This window comes from Taudactylus pleione, unplaced genomic scaffold (assembly GCF_031769625.1).
Source record: "Taudactylus pleione unplaced genomic scaffold, aTauple2 ptg000082l, whole genome shotgun sequence".
Classification (NCBI taxonomy): domain Eukaryota; kingdom Metazoa; phylum Chordata; class Amphibia; order Anura; family Myobatrachidae; genus Taudactylus; species Taudactylus pleione.
In genome coordinates this window covers 4399080-4425197 of record NW_028284484.1, presented here as the reverse complement: position 1 = coordinate 4425197, position 26118 = coordinate 4399080, and the positions used below count along the sequence as shown (strand labels likewise).

The 26118-nt window shown below is 41.2% G+C and overlaps 1 protein-coding gene across 1 annotated transcript in view; it reads left to right on the top strand.

The window, feature by feature from the left end:
• LOC148532179 (1-phosphatidylinositol 4,5-bisphosphate phosphodiesterase eta-2-like) overlaps positions 1-26118 on the top strand; it is a 695515-nt gene that overhangs the window by 112040 nt on the left and 557357 nt on the right. Inside the window, exon 2 of the mRNA XM_088468220.1 lies at positions 18490-19027. Within this exon, the coding sequence (XP_088324346.1) occupies positions 18919-19027 (109 nt within the window). The 5' untranslated portion in view covers positions 18490-18918. The remainder of the gene's footprint in view (positions 1-18489; positions 19028-26118) is intronic.

Genomic DNA, 26118 nt, shown 5'->3' with positions numbered 1-26118 from the left:
CATCTACTTAGCATCCGAATTATAGCAGAATTGGTAAACATTGACAAAGAAACATTTTTTTTCGTCAAGATCTTAACATGACAAACATTTGTGCTAAGATGGTTCCAAGGTTTCTCCCTGCTAAGCAGAAAAAAAAATGTAAAAAGCGAATTTGTACAGACATTTTGGAACAAATTCAAGCAGATTAGCATTTTTTTGTATAAAATTATTACAAGTGATAAAATGGATCATCCAGTACGATCCTGAGACAAAACGCCAGGGTCTCCGCTGCAGTCATATTTTTTGAGTACATGATGTTATAGATTTTTTTATATAACAGAAGAAGCCTTACCTGTTCTGTCCGGAGCCGAGGAGGAGTGCAGTGACTGAATCACTGACAATCAAAAGCCCACTGAATCTTTTAGTATGCTAACCAAGGGTTACGGCGGCAGATTGTATGTCACGTGAACGTGTGTACACATTCACGTGACATACACACGTGGGAGAGGCCGCAACAGCTCCCCTGGATTCTGCCATCTTTGTGGCTACAAGGAGCAGCCACGCATGCACAGCAACTCCAATCAAAGCCTCTTCATTTCCCTGTGGGAGGCCCGACGAGACAAAGATCTCCGTCTCACAAAAAATGTAATAACAATAATACTTGGTATGGCTGCGGCATGTATTAGACTGCTAGGGAGGGTTCTAGGTACTGAGAAATTCCCAGGGGCACTGAGAGCCACGCTGGGCCCGGGGGAAGAAGGGAGCATGGCCTAATCGCGGGAGACGTGGCCATGCCCCCATAGGGAAAGAAAAAAAGACACATTTTTGCTGCGCGCTGGGAAGGGGGGCTCACAGCAAGCCCGGGCGAGGGTAATTAGTACCTGCCCCCCCCCTTTCGGCGCTCCTCAAAGTTCCCCCTGTGTGCACCACTGATGGAAGGAACAGGGGGAGCAGAAAATAAATAATTACCTGCACAATAGTCAGTGATTGGGTGAATGATCGGTCCAAAATAATAATTATAATTATGTATATGTAATATATACTGTATACTATATATATATATATATATATATGTATGTATATATATATATATATATATATACAGTCAGGTCCATAAATATTGGGACATTGACAGAATTTTCATATTTTGTCCTCTATTCACCACCACAATGGCTTTGAAATTAAACAAACAGACTTTCAGATTTAATTTGAGGGTAATTACATCCAAATCAGGTGAACGGTGTAGGAATTACAACGGTTTCTATATGTGCCTCCCACTTTTTAAGGGGCCAAACGTAATGGGGCAAACTAAACAATCCTAAATCTAACTTTCACTTTTTAATACTTTTTTGCAAATCCTTTGCAGGCAATTACAGCCTGAAGTCTGGAACGCATAGACATCACCAGACGCTGGGTGTCATCCCTGGTGATGCTCTGCCAAGCCTCTACTGCAAATGTCTTCAGTTCCTGCTTGTTCTTGGGGCATTTTCCCTTCAGCTTTGTCTTCATCAAGTGAAATGCATGCTCAATCGGATTCAGGTCAGGGGATTGACTTGGCCATTGCATAACATTCCACTTTTTAGCCTTAAAAAACTCTTTGGTTGCTTTTGCAGTATGCTTCGGGTCATTGTCCATCTGCACTGTGAAGCGCTGTCCAATGAGTTCTGAAGCATTTGACTGAATATGAGCATATAATATTGCCTGAAACACTTCAGAATTCATTCTGCTGTTTTTGTCAGCAGTCACATCATCAATAAATACAAGGGAACCAGTTCCATTGGCAGCCATACATGCCCACGCTATGACACTACCACCACCATGCTTCACTGATGAGGTGGTATGTTTTGGATCATGAGCAGTTCCTTTCCTTCTCCACTCTTCCCATCACTCTGGTACAAGTTGATCTTTGTCTCATCTGTCAATAGGATGTTGTTCCAGAACTGTAATGGCTTTTTTAGATGTTGTTTGGCAAACTCTAATCTGGTCTTCCTGTTTTTGTGGCTCACCAATGGTTTGGATCTTGTGGTGAACCCTCTATATTCATTCTTGTGAAGTCTTCTCTTGATTGTTGACTTTGACACATATACATCTACCTCCTGGAGAGTGTACTTGATTTGGCCAACTGTTGTGAAGGGGTTTTTCTTCACCAGGGAAATAATTATTTTGTCATCCACCACAGTTGTTTTCCGTGGTCTTCCGGGTCTTTTGGTGTTGCTGAGCTCTCCGGTGCGTTCTTTCTTTTTAAGAATGTTCCAAACAGTTGATTTGGCCATACCTAATGTTTTTGCTATCTCTCTGATGGGTTTGTTTTGATTTTTCAGCCTAATGATGGCTTGCTTCACTGATAGTGACAGCTCTTTGGATCTCATATTGAGAGTTGACAGCAACTGATTCCAAATGCAGATGTCACACCTAGAATCAACTCCAGACTTTTTACCTGCATAATTGATAATGAAATAACGAGGGAATAGCCCACACCTGTCCATGAAATAGCTTTTGAGTTGATAGTCCCATTACTTTTGGCCCCTTAAAAAGTGGGAGGCACATATTAAATCTGAAAGTCTGCAGTTAAAGCACATCTTGTTTGTTTCATTTCAAAACCATTGTGGTGGTGAATAGAGGCCAAAATCTGAAAATTCTGTCAATGTCCCAATATTTATGGACCTGACTGTATATATAGTATGTACATATATGTGTAATAATTTGCTAAGGTCTATCCTGCAGTAGGAGGTGGGGCAGAGAAGAGAAACGGTGGGGTTTCACAGTAGGGGGGCAGGACAAAGTGTAGGTTGGGTAAGATCAGCAAAGAGGGGAACGGGACAGCAGAGCAGCAGAAAGAGAAGAGGTGGTCCTCAGCGAGGGCAGACTGAGGTGGCCTGGCACACTGTCGTAGGCCAGGTCACTATACTAATAAATATATATTTATATATATATATATACACACACACATATATATATATATATATATATATATATATAGTCAAAAATCCACTGCACTCGCCACTCCCAGATTTGGGGTGCAGACCTGCACTCGCCATTCCCAGGAATGGGGTGCAAGTGGCTTGTGACCACATTGCTTAAATAAATAAAATCAGAAAACTCAGCACTCACCATGTTTAAACACTCAAAATAATGTATAAATAAATAATGGGGTTTTGGTTCATGGATTGATCAATGCATTTAAGCCTGCAGCTCACATCACGGGACCCCACTTCTGAGAAGTGACAGATGGAACAGATGGAACAAATGCTTAGACAAGTATGGGGACTGTTGAGTATACATACATGTATGAGTTGAATAAACATACGCAATGAGAGGTCTTGTTACCTTATTTATTGAACTACTCTCGCATGTCTGTGAGTATATATAATACATATATATATGCCAGCTCTTTATATTTATATATATATAAAAATACAAGAGCTGGCATAGAGCGCTTCACGTGCTTATATAACCTTATATGTATATATGTAAATGGAAAGTTCATGAATGGGAAGAGAAATAGGAGGCTTGCCATTTTTTTATCAGATAAGCTACGATTTTTTATACCTATTTATTCTGATAATTTTATAGCGATTTTATTTAAATATACATTGTTGGTGTTTTCTATGTATTTTATCCCTCATGTGGAAGGATATTATTGTTGTGTCTGATTAAAATTAATTTATGCATTTTTAAACGCATTTTTTGCACTTTCATTATTTTGCACTTTCATTATTTTGCACTTTATTTATGCACTGTTACACATGTTTATGAAATATTGTTGCCAACTAGTGTGGCTATCTATTTGGAGATTTTAATGAAAAATTATTTGCACTCAGCACTTTAAGTTGTGCAGATCACTCAGTACTTATAAACTAGATTTACATATCATGTCAAGTAATGTACACACGGATATATATTCTTGCCCGTTCCAATGAATGGGTGATATATCTCCTGGCCGTCCTCCTACCTCTCTGACCGATCTTTCTCAGTTTCCTCTCATGACTCTTCTTCCCCCCCACAGCATCTTACAGTAGGTATTCCACAAGGTTCTGTTATTGTACCTCTCCTATTCTCCCTCTATACTGTACATCCTCTCTAGGTGAACTCATCAGCTCTTTTGACCGCCATTATCATCTCTATGCTGATGATACTCAAATCTACCTTTCTTCCCCTGATCTCTCCACCTCTCTTCTCACTCGTATCTCCAACTGTCTCTCTACTATCTCTTCCTGGATGTCCCAGCGATTTCTTAAACTTAATATGTCTAAGACAGAGCTGATCATCTTCCCACCCTCCCACATAACCTCACTTCCCACTATTTCTTTATCAAGTGATGGAATAACTTTCTCATCTAGTCCCAAGGCGTGCTGTCTTGGTGTTATCCTGGACTCATCCCTCTCCTTCAAACCACATATCCAGAATCTTTCACAGTCCTGTCATTTCCATCTCAAAAATATTTCTAAGATCAGACCCTATCTCACCCAGGATGCTACTAAAACCCTCATACACTCACTGGTCATCTCCAGATTGGACTACTGTAACCTCCTCCTATCTGGCCTCCTCAAATCCCATCTCTCTCCTGTCCAGTATATCCTTAATGCTCTCCAAACGCTCTACATCTGCCTCCCCTTTCCTACAAGCCCTCCACTGGCTCCCCTTACCTTTTAGAACCCAATTTAAGGTTCTCATGCTCGCTTACAAAGCACTCACCCAATCTTCTCCCATATACATCTCTGATCTCATCTCCCTTCACTCTCCTCTCCACTCTCTTCGTTCAACGAATGCACGCCGCCTTTCATGCCAGCTGATTACTTCCTCCCACTCCTGCCTCCAAGATTTTGCCCGCACTGCTCCCCAACTCTGGAACTCTCTCCCACTCCCCATCAGACTCTCCACCTCTCTGCAATTCTTCAAACAGGCTCTCAAAACCTGCTACTTCATCAAAGCCTTCCAGCTATCATTCTAACTCCCTGCTACATGCTCCTTCCTCCCCATCTACCCCATCTGTGTCGAACCTGTTTGTCTGCCCCTCCCTTTTAGAATGTAAGCTCTTACGAGCAGGGCCCTCTACCCTCTTGTGTTTCTCCCTACTTTAGTTTCATCTACTTATACACCACTAGGGCACCTAACACTTTGTTGCTTATGCTCTGTTGCTTATCTGGGTGTTATGGTCGCTAATGTAGCAATGTATATTATCCGTGTCCTGGTCCTGTATTGTATTGTTCTGTAAGTCGCTTGTCTACAATTTGTTTATGTACTTTGTAAGGCGCTGCGGAATACTTGTGGCGCCATATAAATAAATGCTAATCATAATAATACTACAGCGGATATGTCTGTGAATAACGTAGTTCACAGACATTTTTGATCTGATGTGCAGCACAGCAGATGGCCAATATATCTGACGATGTATAGTTTAATCTGCTGGTGTGTACAGACGACCTGCCGATCGCCCGTACACATGCTGCAGGGACGCTGCGGTGAGTGACAGCTCAACTGGATGGGCAAACTTAAATTCCTGCCCAGTTGTGACGTCAGGCCCGACACATCGGGCAAACGATTAGTAAGTGTGTATACACTTACCAATCTTTAGATAGGTCGGCGGGTCAGACAAACGACTGATCCTTCAGCCTAGTGCGTACCCATCTTCAGTGTCATATAGTAAACTTCCCATTTGCAAGTAATGCAGCTTGTGAGTCAGAGGGTGAATCATCAGCCTTATCACTGGTCAATCCTTGAATGTATGGTCAAAGAAAGATTTACAAGCATGGTGTTATATGCCGATTTCAGTGCTGGAGGGCAAGAAACATGCATAGGATGTTTTTGACTGACATCAGGACTGCACTGAAACTATAACAGGCCCTCATGTTTCCAGGTGTTGTGGAAGACCATTTAATTTAAGAGCCATATTGCTGGTGAACACAGGTGTTCAATATTTCTTCACTAAATAAATTAAGGAATTATAAAATTGTGTCTGTGGTAATTCTTTGCATAAGCAAAGTCTCTTTAACCAGCAGGCTGGCAGAATTGTACAAATGTAATACATGTTCTGTTATCTCAGGATGGTGATAATAATGCAATATAATTTAAGAAAAATCTGTATTTTTAAAAAAAAACATTTTTTAGCGCATAAATGCTTTTGAAAACAAATATTTTTTAAAAGGAGTTAAATACATATCTTTTAAACTATATTAGTGTAACCCATACTTGCCTACTTTTGAAAAAGCATTTCAGGCAGTTGTGAAAGCAACACCTATGAGCGCGCTTTAAAATGGACATGTACTGCAACATTTGAGCAATGTAAATGAGCCCCAAAGCAGTTATTAAGATATACTTGTTGATGAAAACACACTGATACATTTCAGAAAATACATGTTGCCATAGGGATCATTGTGCCTTATAAAAATGCAGGGAAATTATACTAATGATCCCATTTAAATGTACATATGTCTGTTTTTTTTCTTTTATATAATGGGGTAAGGTGCAATCAGGGAGATTGCTAGACTCTTTAGGGAGTCAGGGAGATTATTACTATTTCAGGGAGTCTCCCTAACAATCAGGGAGAGTTGGCAAGTATGGTGTAACTGAAAGACCAAATCCAAGATGGCTCTTGCATGCACACAACGAAGGAAGCCGGCCTGGTAAAGCGGTAACTTAACTCTTACCACTCTTGCCAGAGCAGTTGTCAGTCATATTTTTTTTATAAACACCAGCGTTAATATATTAAGGTTGATAAAAAAAATCCTATCTATCGCTGCAATTGCAGACATATTGACAACAGCCTTGTTTCATTTAGAACAGTGGTTCTCAAACTTGGTCCTCAGGACTCCACACAGGTCACGTTTTCCAGGTCACCCAGCAGGTGTACAGTTGTATTCATTACTCACTGACACATTTTAAAAGATCCACAGGTGGAGCTAATATCTCACTTGTGATTCTGTGAGGAGACCTGGAAAACATGCACTGTTTGGGGTCCTGAGCAGGGCTGCCATCAGAAATCATGGGGCCCGACACTACCAAAATAGGCAGGGCCCCCCCCTTTCTAGCCTATGTCCCCCTTTCCACCCCCTTATCTTTCCAGCTTATGTCCCCCTTTCCACCCCCTTGTCTTTCCGGCCTATGTCCCCCTTTCCACCCTCTTGTTTTTCCGGCCTATGTCCCCCTTTCCACCCCCTTGTCTTTCCGGCCTATTTCCCCCTTTCCACCCCCTTGTCTTTCCGGCCTATGTCCCCCTTTCCACCCCCTTGTCTTTCCAGCCTATGTCCCCCTTTCCACCCCCTTGTCTTTCCAGCCTATGTCCCCCTTTCCACCCCCTTGTCTTTCCGGCCTATGTCCCCCTTTCCACCCCCTTGTCTTACCTTTTGCATGGTCCTCTGTTAGCTGGTCCGAATGGTCTCAGTCCCACGCGGCCGGCGTCTTCTCTCTTCGGCAGGGAGCGCGACGTGATGTCACAAGGTCAGCGTCGCGCTCTCAGCAGTCCTTTAGGTAGGAGAAACTGTGTCACAGCAGGAACTCCTGCTGCACCGCCGAGCTCTATGGTCTTGCTCGGCGGCGCAGCGGCAATTCCTGCTATGACACAGTGTAAGTAATGGTAATGGGTGTGCGGCGTGGGCTGGCTGGCGGCGATACTAGTAGCGGGCAGGGCCTCCAGAGTGTCCGGCTGCTGCCATGGCTTATACAACGTCAGGGTTAAGCGCAGGCGGGCCCCCCAGAGTGACTGTACGGCCGCGGCTGTGTTAGGGGCGGAGCGGGAGGACTTACCTGGGTTTGTACTGCGGCAAGGGGTAGGAGTGGACGGGCGGGCCCCCCGAGTGTCCGGGCCCGGGACTCCAGTCCCGGCAGTCCCCCCCTGATGGCGGCCCTGGTCCTGAGGACCGAGTTTGAGAACCTGTGATTTAGAGGATAACTGAATGAAACAACCTATTGTTATATTATCAGGTATTACGGATACAGGGGAAGCACATTTTTCCATTTAAATTCCCCAATTATTTTATTTTAAGGGTTTACATTATTTTACATAAATTCAGCAACATTTTTCAATACATTACAGACATGTAGATTTATAAATGTGTGTGTGTAACATATTTTATGTCATTGTATATTTAAAACAAAAGTAGTATAATCGATAGAAAAAACATTGTCACATTTAGTGCCATATATTTGCTAAGTTAATTTTTGCACAGCTCAAACTTGTATCTCTTATGAAATATGCTAACGAGATTTTTTTGCAGCATAACCTATAATTAACAATGAAGAAATTAAAGGCCTTCTAATTCAACAAGAAGGTTTTTACAGCTTTGACTTAACCAATCACTGTAAAGACAGCAGGAGGGCTGCTCCTAAGAACTTTCAATAAAATGTAATTGCATGTTATGCTCTTATAGACATGTGCTGCTGTTAGTCACAATGCAGTATTCTTACAGAATGAAATGAAACTCAGTGGAAGAGGAAAGGCGGATAATTTGTTCCTGCTTCTGGAAGTTCATTTCAGTGCAAGATGGATGTCTGACGGTCTTACATTTTATATAGTATAAGCTAAAATATAGCTTTTTAGCTAGCTTAACCAGATACCACCATTCCTAATTTATATCATATTAATTTAGGTGGGTGGCTGCTCTTGGTTTAAAATTAATGTTATGAAATTGAAAAATGATATAGGGGCCTATTCATCATACGTAAAATATCGAGGGAGGTAATTAGGTTTAGAACTGGCATGGAGTTCTACCTAATTACCGGAGGAATTCATCATTCCTCCTCCCTATAACTATCTATTGGGAAAAGCTGTCATTTTTGCGATGACAGCTTTTCGGGAAATAGATAGTTTTCCCTGCTGTAACTTACCGCAGCTGGAATCCGTGCTGCGCATGCGCTGTTACAATCGTAAACCCAGCGCATGCGCAGCACTGCTTACAGCTGCGGTAAGTTTGTGTGCGCCCCCCCCTCCGCACACCTCCCCCCGTCCCGCACTTACTTGCCCGCTGCAGCGCCTCCGGCTCCGTCCTGCTGGTCTGTCATGTGGTCTCCCAGCAGCACACACTGCAGTTTAGAAAAAAAATAAATAAAATGTTTTTCTAAACTTTATTGTTTTCTGCTGGTAGAACACAATGTCAGTATAGCAGAGGAAGCATCAGAGCGCCGGAGAAAGACTCCGGGGGACCTGCACAGCTGGAAGCAGGTAAGTCTGTCCTGCTATTCGCCACCTCACAGTGGCGGATAGTACCTCCATCAAATTCCGAAAATACCTAATTTTCGGAATTTGATGAATACCATAATTTCCATATCCCCATACTAATGTATGGGGAGTGTGGAAATGAACACAGGGGAGCGCAGCAAGAAGATATCTGTGTTATCTCCTGTGCTAAGTGGCGTCATGAATACTAAAATAACGTTATTTAAGGAAAATGTCCTTAAAAACGTTATTTTAGTGTTGATGAATAGGCCCCATAGCCTTTATATCAGTGGTTCCCACAACTCGGCGCCCTAGAGTATCAGCATCGTTTTCACGGCACCCTTGGGCAAATAGTTTCTTATTGAGAAACTCGGCAGAAATTCTTACATGAAGTAAATTGTGCCTACCTGTCATCCTTCGGGTCAGGTATGTGATGATGGGCAGGGTTGTGCTCCTGTCTGTCCACATATTTTATGATTGGCAGCCACCAGCACTGGTTGTGCCTATCACATTTACCATAAATATTTTGATTTGGTCCTGGATCACCAACTTGTGGCACCCTTGCAAGTGCCCTGCGGCACCCCAGGGCACCATGACACCCAGGGCCTTTTAATGGTGTGCATTCAAAGTGCACAGGTTTATAGGAGGGCACAAGCATTATGACCATCTCGGATATACAGGTTCCATATATAGGGGCTGATACTGAGTTGCACGCAGTGATGTCCTGTGTGAGTCTTTTGCCGGTCGCATGTTTAGGAATCTTTGCAAATACCGCTCCGAGCCCTTCCCTGGTCTGTAGCTGTGCATTTGAATGTGCTTAAAACATACTTACGATATCTAAGTACTGGGATGAAGTCATGTCTTTGGTGTCTAATGTGCTCAGTGTTTCTCCTCCTAGAGACCCTCTACACATGCTTTTATGTAAACCCAATGGCATACTTGCCGACATCTCGGCAGGGGAATCCGGGAGGGGGCTGGCAGGTCCGTCCAGCAGGGAGGATGGGGGCGGGTCAAGGAGGCGGAGTGGGGGCATGCCGACGCGATCGCGTCATAGTGGCCCTGCCCCCCGCTTTATAATGCCAATATTACTGGCATTATAAGGCAGGGGGCTGGGCTACGATGACGCGATTTGCGCTGAATCGCGTCATCACACCCCTGCACAGCCCACTTTTGAGGCTGGCGCGGGGGTTAGCGGGGAGCCGGCATCCATTCCGGGGGACTTGCCTAGTCTTGCGGGGTGTCGGGAGCGGCACCCGATTTTCGGGAGGCTCCCGACAGTCCCGGGAGAGTAGGCAAGTATGCTTTGTGGTCATATCTATAATGCTGCTAAACTGTTAGTCGCCACAAACTGGAAGCAAACTTAATCCCCGGCAATAGCCTCATTGTTGAATAAAATATGGTATTTGGCTTCTATGGAATACATCACTTCACTCCTTCATGATTCAGTGAATATGTTTCATGCTACCTGGGCCCCTTGGTATTCTGCATTTCATAGACAGTTGCCCGGTATAGAGTGATTTTGGTTTTCAGTGAGTGTTTTACTACACCGTAATTTGCCTTTCTTCAATTCCCCTTCCCCCTCTCTTTTCTTTTCTTTTTTCTTATTTTTTCTGTATATTTTATAATTCTCTATTTTGTTTATTTTTTTTCTGTATTTTTGTCACAAATCAAAAATTTGACTGATGTATATTTTTTGTATAGTTTTATTTTTTGGAAAATAATAATTGTTGTTATAATTGAAATGCAGATTATTCAAATAATTTTTGAGTGATAACGATTGTGTTGTATATTCTATTAAAATTTTAACTAAAGAGATTACAAAAAAGAAACATACTTGTCGACATTCTGGCTGCCCCCTCTGGGATGGAGAGGCCAGGTCGGCATAGCGGGGGTGCGTGGCGCGGGAGGGGCGGGCAGGTGACATGACGCTGCATTAGGGGCGGAGCAGGGGCATGCCCACATGATCACGTCATCGTGGCCTGCCCCCGCTACACAATGCCGAGATTACCAGCATTGTAAAGCAGGAGACAGGGCCACAAAGACATGATTCAGTGTGAAACACATCATCGGCTCCCCCTTCTGTGTGTGTGTGTGTGTGTGGGGGGGCCCGTACAGGGGTATGCAGGCGGATGGCGGCCAGCCAAGAGGCTTACCCACTTTTCTGAGTGGCCAGGAGCACCACCTGCGTTTAGAGAGCCCTGGAGAGTAGGCAAGTATGGTTCAAATACAGCCTCTTTAGACGCAAACATTGGTGGCACCATTGAAATCTGCACTAGCCCTATGCTAGAGTGTAGATTTTCCATCTGAGTATGAGCTTCATTGTGAGTAATTAAGCGTCTATGTACACAACATAACATCACAGTGTGTTTGAATAGCCACCTCACAGTCACTGCACAGGAATGCCCAATGAAATTATAATATACTTCTGCATGCGTGCATCTAAAATCGCTACTGCGACTCTGTATGAACACAATCGGGATTCACACGAGAGTGACTTAGAGACATGCGGAATAATATAAACTGTTCAACTGCGTCCCACATTGACTTAGCGTGCGACTCAGAATAAGGCCCATATAGTGTCACAGCAGCTATACTCTGGTATTAATCTGACAGCCTTTCTGTCTATTCAGCCAGTTGGTATTTATACAAGATATTGGTTGCAGCATTTTGATATCCTGCCCAGCTCATTGCTTGTAACACATTGGGGCTGCTGTTATGTTTTTCCACTATTGTTGGTGGTCACATTGGATATCCTCCGTTCTCGTTACCAGTATATATATCCAACAACGCATAACATCACTGCATCTATGCCTCCCATGTACACAAGGTAAACCAATAGGGAAACCTTTTTTTTTTTTTCTTTTTGGTGAAGAACGCAAATAGCTGCTGCAGATTTGAATTGGAGTGTGAATCACTGGGCTATAAGCAAAGAAGCACTGAATTCCTCAGGGGACTTGGGCCTGCAAAAACTAAATGTTGGAATCTATGACAAAAAAAAAGACCTATGCTGAAAGCACTAGGGCTTTTCCACATTCTGGCACTCTGGGTGTTGGGTTTATAAATAGTTAAACGTTAAGTAATCAGCCTTTTTGTATGTGGCACTACTGGTCCCAGTAAGCTCTGGCATCCGTAACTGTTATACATACTTGACTCCTCTCCAGGAATGGCCAGGAGGCTCCCGAACATCGTGTGGCTCTCCCGGAAAAGTCTCCAGCACCCAGCCCCTCCTCCACCCTTCGCTCCCACCCCCTTCGGCCGACCAAATGTGGGCAGTCAAGGGGGATGGGGGGCGATGACGCGATTTGCGGTGAATCACGCCATCGTAGCCCCATCCCCCGCTATGTAATGCGTTTTTCTCGGTACTGTAGATTGGTGAGCTGGGCCACGATAATGCCATCATACCGCCACGCCCCCTTCACCATCCACTTTCCTGGCTACCACACCCCCTCTCTGCCAACCTGCAGCAAAGTCGATAAGTATGCTGTTATAGTTGGCTAGTACTTTTAGAACTATACAAATGGACAAAGCTGCCCTGATGGTGGGCTAGTCCTCAAATCGGGACTGTCTAAGGGCCTGATTCAGAGTTGTATGCTATTGCCGTCGCAGCTGTGTATGTGTACGCGTAAAAATGTAAATAACACCGGGAGATGTATTGAGACGCCCACCTGTAGCTTTCCAAATCCAAGTATCTGCGTAAAATGTCGTAGCGTCTCCGTACAAATTTTCAGCATTTGTCACAGATCATTTGATTGTCAGTCCTGAGTAAGCCTATGATCCCGGAAAATGGCCTTGGGAACTGAGACGCTGGAGCCATATCTCTTGCGTACAGGATCTCAGATGTGTGACGCCCCCTGAAACAGTTGTGATGTGCCTGCCTTTGCCGCCACTCCCCATTACCTACCCCATACGCTCCGTTACTCTTTCACACTGCGAATAAATAGTTGCTGCGAGATACTATGGTAATGAACCTTGGGGCATGCGCAATGCGACTACTATGATTGCCGGTTATCGCTCGACTCCGTACACATAAGCATAGCTTACATTCTCAATCAGGCCCTGAATCTGATTGGTTGCAATGGGCAACAACTCCACTTCTAAAAACCTGCTGTACTGTAGTAAATATACCCCCATGTCTTGACACTGTCAGTCATATACAGTACATGGCAATTTTATTTGTTTGGCACAACCTCCGGTCATTTGGTGGAAGGACCACATACACATCTCCAAACATTCATATGTTGTGATAAAGTATGCGTGTCCATAATATGCCCAAACACAATCACAATCTACAGTGACTTGGACACATCCCTGAAGCATTAGCAAAATGTATTGGGGGAGGGGTTGGCAAATTGTTGGATCACAAAATCTGACAACAAAATAGTCACATTCATCTAATACTCATACATGATGTTGCAAACCAGATTTAGAGATCTATTTATTGAAGTTTTCCCTTAGGGCTTTGCGCTATTAATCAAGGATCACGAGAGGTGTTGGATCGGTTGAACCGGCTAAAGCACAAGGCTGAGGGGGGCGGCATGGTTGCTACTGTGTTCTAACTTGATGAAGCACCCTTACAACCATTCATGGTTTGTTACAGAGGGTGATGGTTTTGTTATTGATGGTGGAGATGTGATGCTTCTCCGCCATTGATGGCTGAGCAGATGGCGATGGAGACCAATCATGGGAGACCCATCAATGGCCATCACTTAGGCATCCTGCTACAACAACAATGATGCTGCATGTATCCAAGAGACTGACCCAAGGTGCAGGGCCATAGCTAGGGTAGTGCGGCCGGTGCCATCGCACAGGGCACCACAGGTCAGGGGGCGGTGTTTGGGCCTGTCAAATTTCTGTTTATTATCATTCTCACTTGTAGCTTCCTATTATTTCATCCCCACCATCTCCTGGCCTCCCCTATCTCTTCCCTGGCCCTTCCCCATGAGGCTATTCCCCTTTTTTGGGTGCATTATGTCCCTTTGAGAAATGAGGGGGGCACCAATGCTCTTTCTGGCACAGGGCACCAAAAAGTCTATTTACGGCTCTGCCAAGGTGTATGCTCTTGACCAGCATTGATGGGGCAGCTGAGTGTCGCTCTGTTGCCTCAGTGAGACATTTTTCAGAAATCATGATGATAGTTTGTAATAAATATAAAACATATTGATAAATAGTGGCACATGCATTCAATGGGAAATTCTGCTTGTCCTGCAAAAGTTCTGAAAGTAATATTTGCTAGGGCACTATAGAATGTTATCTGTGAACAATGACCCCTGAAGCTTTTTTCACAGCTGCTCCCGGGTGACATGGAAACAGAATTTCCCATTGAATGCTATGGGGAGTTATTCAATTAGGCTGCGAAAAGTCGGAATTGGCGATAATTTATCGCCGATTATGTCATTTTCGCCTATTTCAATTATCCCCGTATTCAATTTCAAAGACTTTTCGCAGGTTCGAAAAGTCTTTGAAAAAAAACGGGAATAACTTTTCACCATGTTTTACATGGCGAAAAAAAGTGCAGAATTGGGGTATAGGGGTGCAGGCTTTAAAAACAATAGCCTGCACCCCTGGGAATGTCATTTAAAAATAAACTGTCAAAAAAAAGTAAAAAAAAAAAAATAGTGACACCCCAAAAAAATGTATTAAAAATTTTGGTGAAAAAAAAAGGGAAAACAGTGTTTAAAAATAGGGAAATAGGTTCAGGGCTATTCTGCAAGTATGCAGCAGGTGTTTTCTAGAATAGCCTATTAGCGACAAGTGCATTTTTGCAGAATTTAAAAGAAAATACTTTAGGGACTTAAAAATATGCTAGTACCCATTTTCATGTACCCCAAATTTGATGGGACCATTTAGAAAAACTAAAAAAAAAACCTAAGTGCTCTTCTGCATCACTTCTTCAATGTTGGGAAAAAACACCTGCCGCGGCTAATTAAAAACCCGACTTTCTTCTGCAGGCAAAAACGGGGGTACCCATAGTGATCCCCCATGTCTGGACATCTTTAGGGGGTGTCCTACAATTATTTCCCGAAAATTCCCGTTTTTTTCGTAGATCCCAATTCACCGGGTCTCGTTTTCGCTCATTTTAAATTGAATACGGGGATAAAGCGTGCACATGCCGATACTTTATCTCCAGAAAAGCTCCGATGTGGAGCGAAAAGTCCAGCACAGACTTTTCGCTCCTTAATTGAATACGGGCCCCAATGCCGCTGAATAGACCTATTATACACAATTTTTTTTCTGTGATGTCTATATGCCTGATTTTCTGCTTGCAAACAGACCATCACATTGTGTTAGGTACTATTGTGTAATATCTTATGTATAGAAAAATCTGTTTTGTGCTTTCTCATGCCTCATTTATTTCAGTAATTCTCAGTGTATTGGCAAGATGGGTTCTCAAATGTCTGCCCAGATCATTTGAAGTGTCAGGCACATGTTAAGCATTGACGTCCTCACATACAGCAGTCAGAAAACAGGGAGAGATTATCTGACATCTATGAAGTATCACTGCTGTAATGGTGCGTATACACAGTCATATCGCGGGATGATCAGATACCGATAACGATCATGTGTTATCTGGTCATTATTGAACATCCAACACATGCATGTTTGGCATCTACGACTAAAACAACCCGCGAACGTAGTAAACAGGCGAACCTGGTCGATATTGACCAGGTATGCCTGCTTGCACGGACTACGGAAGATGGTCGATAATGGCCATATGTGGCCACGCATCGAACGTCGTTTGGTCGTTTGCCGGAGCCAGAAGCTGTCAGATATTAACGATAGGATCGTTATCGTACAAATCTGGCAGTTTATCTGACTGTGTGTATGCACCATAAGATTTGAAAACTTCCCATACTGTAAATGTTTTACAGGTTAATTGTACAGGATTATGAATTCTATTTAGTAAAGCTTAAAAAAACAGCTTTCAATATCGTTTCTTCATATTTAGTATAGTGAAACGCGTGGAGAAATCTGCAAAACATAATGCTGTCTGTGGCTGTCATTATGGCTGATCGCTCTGGATAAAAGCAAGGAGAAGGTAGTTCTCTTCCTTCTTTCTTCCAGAATGCAGTGCTTTTGTTCCTCTGACCTGTTCTGCACATTCGCAGACAAACGCACACCGAGCTTCAAATATATGTTGCCCTTTTCCATCTTTTACATTTGTAAAAGATAGCAAAAAGAACTCACCAGAGGCCAGATTGCTCCTCGCCAGGAGAGGCCCTTTTCGCTTTGTCTGTTTCAGGTCTTTTCATATGGATAAAAATTGCAAGCGGAAAACAGCAAAAGATGCTGATCAACGTTTCCTAAATAGAATCCTACGGGCCAAATGTAATCATGTGAGAGTTTAGAAAATGTGAGAGTAAGCTGTCACACTTTTTAAACTCGGCCAATGTAATAGAGTCTGAGAATGTGCAAACTCACATGATTTTCAGACTGAAAAAACTCTCACGATTTAAACTCATCCAGATGTTTTCCCATTTTGAAAACACAACTCGAACAATGTAAAATATAATAGTGTGAGAGTTTACTCTCACATTTTCTAAACTCTGACCCTATTACATTTAGTCCTATATCTTTTCTAGTATCTGGGTGTTTCTGGACTAAATCATTAATATTATCTATTTTTTCTGGATTAGTGACAAAAATTAGCTAGAATGCATACTGAAGTATACTGTAGAGTTTTGTTTGCATGAGCGAGCTGTCTGATTACAGAAGGCTGAAAAAGAAATATTCAAATAGTATAATTCACTTAAATACTGTAAATTCAGATTTAGGGGTTTGTACATTATATCATGTATTTGTTTTCATGTATTTTCAGTTTTTGACTGTAAACTCCACATAACTTTAAATAGAACAAAATTTACACACATTAGTATGTTTTTGCCAACATAAGTTCCAATAGGTCTTGTGTAGGGGCATGGGCAGGCTACTGAGGGGCGACAAATGTCCCTCTTTGCAATGTGCGGTGCTGTGCATAATATTTAAAAAAAAAAAAAAAGTCAAAGATAGTGTGGCCACACCGCCCAGCTTTGGCCACGCCCCCACCCCAGGACCCAGTCAGGTCTCAGCAGCCCTGTGTACAGGCACAAACTTATACACTAGGGTCAATTAACTGGGTGTGGTGTAAGAGATAGACAGAAATTAGACAATGTATAGGTAGACAACAGATGTTAGACAGACAATAGGTCGACAGGGACAAAAGGTCAACACACTAAAGGTTGACCTGTAAGAAGTTGACAGGTACAGATGGTCGACAGGGTCAAAAGATCGACATGAAAATTGTCGACAAAAAATGGTCAACACTTTTTTCCCCTAATCTTCACCCTAACCCACCCCTTGGTGCCTAACCCTAACCCTTCCTCCTGGTGCCTAACCCTAACCATCAGGGTAGGTGCCTGACCCTAACCGTCCCTTCTAGTGCCTAACCCTCCGTTATGTGCCTAACCCTAACCCTCCCTCCTGGTGCCTAACCCTAACCGGCCAGTAAGTGCCTAACCCTAACCGTGGGGGTAAGTACCTAACCCTCCAGTAAGTGCATAACCCTAACTCTAAACCTAACCCTATCCCTACATTTTTTAAAAATCACGTGTCAACCATTTTTATGTTGACCTTTTGACACTGTCGACCATTTGAACCTGTCAACCTTACATGACAACCTTAAGTGTGTCAACCTTTTGTCCTTCTCGACCTTTTGTCCTTGTCGACCTATTGACTGTCTAACATCTGGTGTCTACCTATACATTGTCTATCTAATTACTGTCTATCTACAGTCCGGAACCCCAATTAACCTATCTGTATATTTTTGGATTGTGGGATGAAAGTGGAGCACCCGGAGAAACCACAGGTTGTGGGCTCGATTTCCACCACAGTTAGGGCCGTGGTGGGAATCGAGCCCACAACCTCAGTGCTGTGAGGCAGTAATGCTAACCATTACACCAACCGTGTTGCCCAAATATGCTTTTTTTTTCATCTGTAAAATTACTGCATTCATTTTACTTAAATTACAACTGCAACAGTTTAAAATATCTGTGTGTGTATATATGCATTTATTTATAACTACAGAAGTTTTGACTTAAGTATTCCCAGACAAAAAAACATCTGTGAAAGTCTGGGTCCTATAACTTTGCAGGGATAAAAATTACACTTTTTTGATATTATTTTACAATATAAGCAACTTGTTGGGGACAGTGGCTGTACGCATGTCATTCAGTATACCTTAACTTAAACAATTGTTATTAATGGTCGGGAGCAGGTTTAGATAATGGGAGATTTGTTTTCCTTCACACATATGTATATTACTACACAGTAGGTATCTGTAAGATCTTGATGACTTTCTAAGCCCACATCTTTTCCATTGACAGGATGAAGATATAGATCTGACATCTGAGTGGAAGCGGCAGCAATTAGGAGTACCATAATCATCTGGAGACATATAAACAGTTGTGTCTACTGGGCATTATCTGGACACGCCTGACTGCAGGCTCACACCTGATCATTTGTACTACAGTATGTGTAGGTGGGATGACCACTGGTTCATGACGACTGCTTTGAAATGGGAGTCTGAGGAAAGTAAAACATTCCAGGCACCCGATTTCTGAACTTCTTGTGGAAACAGAACACAGAGGAGAGGTCTGGTGTTCCCTCCCTAAACTAAACCTGACACTGTCACACTTTGTTCTTAGCAATCTGCAAGCTGGCATTGTTCCTTACTGGTGTTTTCCGATTAGCTCTGGACCTATTTCTGGAGGATTTACCTGTAGTTCATTGGGAATATTTCAGTAGAACCCGCCATGGCGATACCATCTCCGAAAGTGGCCTCCAAACAGAAGTCTCCTCTGTCTTCAGTCAGTGTAGACGACCCCAGCTTTGTTTTTCTGTTTGAAAACATTGTCGATGTCGGTAAGTAACCAAATCTTATTCCCTATATTCAAAACACTAAAGTGGTGGCTATTATTACCATAGCGACACATTCTGTGATATTGGATGGAGATGGCTTTCTGGCAGTAGACAATTTGTTGAGTTGTTTCCACATCTGGTAACCAATACATGATGTATTACTATTTGGTCAAGTATAAAGCGTGTCAGCTGTACGGCTTCATCTCTAGCACCAACCTAGAAAAAATTATTTAAGGTCAAGAGGCATATTGTATCAGGAACCATAATTGTGTGTTTTATATGCCTTATTGCTGTAAAGTAAAACATTTACAAGTGAGTGTAGTAATATTTATAGGTTATTTTTATTGCTGTCAACTGAAGTGCCATATTATATATGTGAAGTTAAATCTAGTTAAATTATGCTTAATAGGACATTTCAGGCTTTGGTGAGCATTAAGTAGTATTTTCTCCTTGTTCATTGAAAAATATTTTAATTCTGGGTGACTGCAGCGGTCGAATGAGTATGAATGAATCTGTAATTGAAAATGTAGCCAAGAGACAAGAAAGGTGCATTCGTTTAATGCACAGAAATGATTGACTTGTATGAATGAGCATATTCTGAAAAATAACATTTTTTTAAAAAACATTTAGTGCTATAACATAGGGAATCCTTGGAGCACATAGAATAATGGTATCACTTCTTAGAGATTGAAATATAAGCAATAAATCAAGTTTATGGTTACATTGCTTTGCAGATTCCAGTCTGTTATTCTGCATGAAACAGATATGTTACATACAGATGTTAAATGAATAAATTCTTCAATAAAAAGTATGCCAGGAAAAGAGTACCCATTGCTTTCAGGTCGGGATCATATGTTACATGTGTGTTATTGACAATACTACACAGAAGTGCAGGATAGTTGGTAAATAACAGACACAGTGGACTTAATTCAGAGTCGGTGGTTGCGGCCGCTCGGTCGTACGCCATCGATGTTTGCTAAACTGCGCATGCGTAAAATTCGCAATGCGTGTACGCAAACTAGCTATTACGATCAGAAATTGCTCTCTCCTTGAACACAGCCAGGTCGTTAGTTTGAGTGACAGGATGAGGCAGTTGTGGGTGGTAACAGGGGAAGGTGCTTGTGAACGGGGGAGTGGAGATCCGAACGCATGCGTGCCTGACTATGCAAATGGCGTTTTATGGGAGTGCATAATTAACTAAGTAGTGTCATGGCACATGTGACATGGGAGGTTTTTACACTGACTTGATCGTAGTGCTTAAGAGAGGGTATGGTCAACCTTAAGCTCTACGACCAGCTCCGATGGTTCCCGATGGTCTCGATTAATCCTTATATGCCCGGAGATGACGTGTAATGCGAACGAGAAGGGGGCGTATTTTTAGTCTTACGGCCGCATCCTCCCCTCGCTCGTCCAGCTAACGATCCCATCTTAACGACGCAACTTGCGAGCGCTTCATTTGCATATCCGGCCCATTTTACCTTACGACCGTGCGGCCGCAATGACCGACTCTGAATGAGGTCCAGTATGTGCACAAAAAAGTGTATTAAGGGTACTGCCGAATAGGCTGGGTCCAAGCGCTGTAAATCTATGTTCCTATATAGGAAGAATCTGTATGTAAGTAGAAAAATAGAATACAGTAAAGTGATAGAGATTGGAAGATAAATAAATACATTTTAAAAAAGTGGAAAATATTAAAAATTTTTTATTAAAATGAAAAATAAAATAAATATTCAGATAAAGTCCAAATAAAATGAATTAAATAAAATAAAATAACAAAAAAGGACAAATAATTTACAATCGTAGCAACAGGCAGTAAGCAAATTAAAAGTAGTGGTTAATTACCACATACATATAAGTAATGTTTACAATCTTTTTGGACTGATTGGTAGACCGATGGGAGGTCCGGTTTTTGCGGTCTTGCTCGAGGATGCTTCACCCTGGTGTGGGTGAGGATGTCTCTAACTGACTCTACCTGTGGATGCTGCTCCTCTTCTTGGTGCGATTTCCGGTGGTGTGCGGCAGAGACCCAGTCGGTGTGGTCGTGCCGGTATGCGATGTTGTCAGACACCGGCTTAATTCCTAATGGTGTCTTGCCTCCTCCAGCTAGTATTCGCTTGCACGCTTCTCTTCTCAACCAACGCATTTCACATCAAACAATGCTTTGTCAAGGATGCTTGGGTCACTTCTTCACACACCACCGTAAATCGCGGCAAGAAGAGGAGCAGTCTCCACAGGTAGGGTCAGTTAGGGACATCTTCACCAACACCAGGGTGAAATATCGGACTTCCCATCGCTGCACCAATCAGTCCAAAAAGACTGTAAACATTACTTATATGCATGTGGTTATTAACCACTACTTTTAATTTTTGCTAAGTTTGTATATTATTTGTCCTTTTTTGTTTTATTTAATTCATTTTATTTGACTTTATCTTCACTTTTTTTCATTTTTATTATTTATTTTTTTTAACTTCCTATCTCTATCTCCTTACTGTATTCTTTTTTTTCTACTTATATCCAAATTTCCTATATAGAAACACAGATTTACAGCACTTGGTCCCAGCCTACTAGGCTGTCCCCTTAATACACACTAATATCTTTACCGAGCTGCTCACCAGTCAGAGAGCGCAGTTTATTACCCCTGTTTATGTGCACAAAAATATTACGGTCTGAAGAATGTGTGCATTATTTTACGGTAATTAATTATATAAAACTGATTTGCTGTGATGGATGACCATAGAAATTGTTTGAGACTTGGCTTATGGCGTTTGTGTTTTAAGATATAGTTAGAGTAGTTGTACCCTAATAGGTGTTTCTGATTATATATAAATTGTTGATATGTAATGAAACATATTGTAGCAATAGCAGATGCTCTTGTCAAACTGTATTTAATTGTAAAGTGATTTGTGCTATATACCTGCTATAAATATTGCCTGTTCAGTATATTAGGGAATAAGAAAGAGCCAGTAACTCTGCATCCTGGTAAAACCATGCAGGTGCAGGTGGGGCAGATGTAACATGTGCAGAGAGATTAGATTTGGGAGGGGTGTGTCCAAAGTCCAAACTGATATCTAAATTGCAGTGTAAGGCTGGGTACACACTACACGACATCGGAACAAATGCCCGTGAACAGTGATTGTACGTCCACACGGGACAACTTAATGAACGACGGAATGATCACCATTACGTCATTCATTAACAATGCACTGGCCGCTAGCAATATCGCTAGGTTTGGTGTGCAGCATATCAAACCTGGCGACCGTCGTTAGTGACCGCAGGAGCGCACAATCGGCGTTACACCCTGAGTGATTTAGGAGATTTGTTGTTCCAAAACATCGCTTCAGTGTGTACCCATCTTAAGAATAAAGCTGTCCAGCATTTGTGGGCTGCATGTAAAAGCAGCCAGTATTTACCATGCATGCAAAAAACATATATATATGGGGTAGAGCTGTATAGTGGTATATAGTTTAGACTATGGTGTATAGTGGTACATTGTATAGAATATTTTGTATAGTGGTAGGTAGCATAGAATGTGGTGTAGAGCATAGTGGTACATAGTATAGAATATGGTGTAGAATATGGTGTATAGTGGTATATTGTAGCAGGTGGGGAGTTTGACTGGGGCGGTACACCTGTCAAACCGTAACGCAGGTGTCCTAAGGCGAGCTCAGGGAGGACAGAAATCTCCCGTGGAGCAGAAGGGCAGATCTTGCATTGCAACATGGTCTGTCCAGGTACATAGTTACTTACTATTTCTTACTCTATTCCCAACTCTGAATCAGGCCCATAGTTTCTTCTTCATGCTGGCAATCTGGGTTAAAATAATCTTTTTCTCTTTACTGGTTTATCCAAACTGGTTTCATATGTCCCATTGTTCAATAGGGAAACAGACATGAAATTGTTCCTAGTTTGTCATTCCAATCTAACTTCAAAATCAGAGATTTATCCCAGACTTTACACAAAGCTTTGTGCATACTGTAAGCGGTGGTAACTTTGTATATGTTTCCTCTTTTTACTGCGAGGAACGCACATAAGCAATGTGTATGAGATGGGATTATAGGCACACATGTATAAAAACACAGGTTTTTTTTTAATCAAAACTCTGGAGCGTGGCAGGAAGTATAATGGGGGATGGATCATTTTTAAATGTAAAGCCAATATTCTAGGAACCCCATACAGAGACAGTCATGACACCAGCACTAGAGATAATCAATCTGGTAGTATGGTAGTCATAACATTTTGGAGCCTTCACTACTCTAATGTAAATATTGCTAGAAAAATGCATGTAAATGTGTCTGACACTAGGAACCATTGTTTAATGTCACTATACCCACTGCCATTTTACCAACGTTTACTAGAGTTGTGGTAGTGGAACACATTAGAGCTTAGAGTGTGGTGTAAATACTGCTATAAAAACTAGTAACAGACATTGCATTTACATGAATACAGGTTGAGTCTCCCATATCCAAATATTCCGAAATACGGAATATTCCGAATTACGGAATAATTTTGGCATGACTGAGATAATAAAACCTTTGATTTTTGATGGTTCAATGTACACAAACTTTGTCTAAGGCACAAATTATTAAAAATATAGTATAAAATTACCTTCAGGCTGTGTGTATAGGGTGTAAATGAAACATTAAATAATTTCATGTATGTACACAAACTTTGCTTGAGCCACAAAATTATTGAAAATATTGTATAAAATGAGCTGCAGGCTGTGTGTATAAGGTGCATATAACACATATATGCATTCTGTGTGTATATTGGGGTCCCATTCCCAAGATATTTCATTATGATATGCAATTATTCCAAAATACGGAATATTCCGTTATCCAAAATACCCCTGGTCCCAAGCATTTTGGATATGGGAGACTCAACCTGTATATACTATTGAGTGTTTTTTAATGCAAAAAGCAATGCCAGTAACTAGCAGACCTTACAGACGTAAAATGATAAGTAACTCTTCTAGTAGACTTTAGTGTAAAGGAATTCACATTATTGTTACCTTGAAGCTTAATAACTACACTTTAATACTTTAGCCTACTGGGCGCCTCATCCACCATTTACAAACCTGGTGTCAAGAGTTTGAATTCAACTTTGCGTTACCTGTGCAGAGTTTGTATATACTCTCACATTTTAAAGACATTTTGATAAATGTATTGGTTTCTTACAAATTGAACCGTAATGTGTGTGTGTGCCCGTGGCAGGGGGTGATTGCAATGTGCACTTGTATAAACACAAGTTAGAGTCCATCGATGTCTGTTCTATCAAGTATGCTATGGAGCTCCAAGAGGTATGACACTCTGCTTGCCTGTGCTGCATTGTACCAGCCAGATCATCCCACATGGGCTACTGGCTTCATTTAATCCACACCACTCCCTCTTCACTACATAGGGTTTAGGTGTGATTCTGGGATTTGTCCTTGTATGTCTTTACCCTTATATGTCTTATCTCCATGTGTTACCTTGCCTCGCACCTTGATACCTATGCAGTGCACTCAAAATGGCTGTCTTGCCTGGTTCTCTCATGTGTAGGATGAACAATTCATGGTTCTGATGATCCTTTGTCTCACTTATGTAGTGTGCCTGAATTGGTTGCCTCATCTGGCTCCTTTGTGGCTAGAATGAATAACACAATGGCACAAAATGGCTGCCTTACATTTGTATTATATGCATGATTCTGTATTTTATGAATATCTAAACCTCTGCATTATGTTCATGGCATCTGTAAAATGACTTGAGTCCTGTTGGAGAAAGCGTTATATAAATAAAATAATATTATTATCAAAAAAGTGGACTTCATCGTTAACAAAGTTTGTCAATATTGGAAAATATCCAACGTTCAAAGCAATCATGTGAGTATGCAACTCTAATAAACTGTAGTCCTATTTTGTCATCATATGTGATGTACTAGTAAAATACATTAAAAATGTAAAAAAAAAATGTACATGGTAGTAGTAACAGACGTCAGCTATTTCTTTATTCTGTTGAAGATGAGTTAATTGACTCTATTGATCTCAGTATCAGTTACATTGCAGGGGCTCCCATTGTTAACCTGTGGTCTACGAAAGACAAGTGCGTTTTGACAGTATTCGTGTGTTGGTAGAGTAGAATTAGCAATACTGCTTTACACCTGATGTTAAATGTTGGATCTTGGCAAATGACTGATGTGATGCATATTAGACAGATAGTTGATCTTTCCTTTCTCTTTCCTTTCTCTTTCCTATAACAGAAGTTTATGTTACTACTTTTTTTAGATTGAGTTAATAGGTTTAATGAGCTGCTGCCTCCAAATTTAAGCAATTCTCAATTAGTTCATTAAATTTGACTTTTATCGTATTGGGGCAAAAGCAGAAACTTTATTCAGTAAATGTTAAAGCTCTTTGGAGTTTGTAATAATAATAATAATAATAATAATAATAATAATAATAATAATAATAACATTCTTCTTATTATTATTATTATTGTTGTTGTTATTTTTATTATTAATAATAATAATAATAATCTATAATTGACCTTTTATAAGATTAAAAGAACCTTTTCTTTTTCAATAGCCAATGTATGTTTCAAGTACATTATTTGTTATTGCTTACTTGAAGTAAAGGCAAAGGAAAGTGATATTAAAATGTGACTAGATCATGAAATGTTATCAGGACAGTCCTTATTCTGTATTAGTCGGTATCAACATTTTTTTTCCATCATGAATTTGACATAAAATTTTTGTTTTCATTTCAAATAAAACGGCCATTTTTTTTTAAGTAAATAGGGAGAAACTTAGCATTTTCCAAGAAAACCTGACAAAACATTAAATGATAATAAAATATTTTGGCTGTTTATATTGTCAATATATTGAAAATATATTTAATTTCAAACAATTTACTCCAAAACAATAATCATATTTTATGTTGCATTATAACAACTTATATCTTTAGACATTTCTGGAGCATAACGGTTTCGTGGTTAAAACTTGTTTACAGCTGAGCAATAAAAAAAAATAAAAATGGTATTATGAAATGTAATCACATTTTTTGATATAATAATTTGTCAAATTTGTTATACTGGAGAATATATTGTATTGTACTCAAACAAATG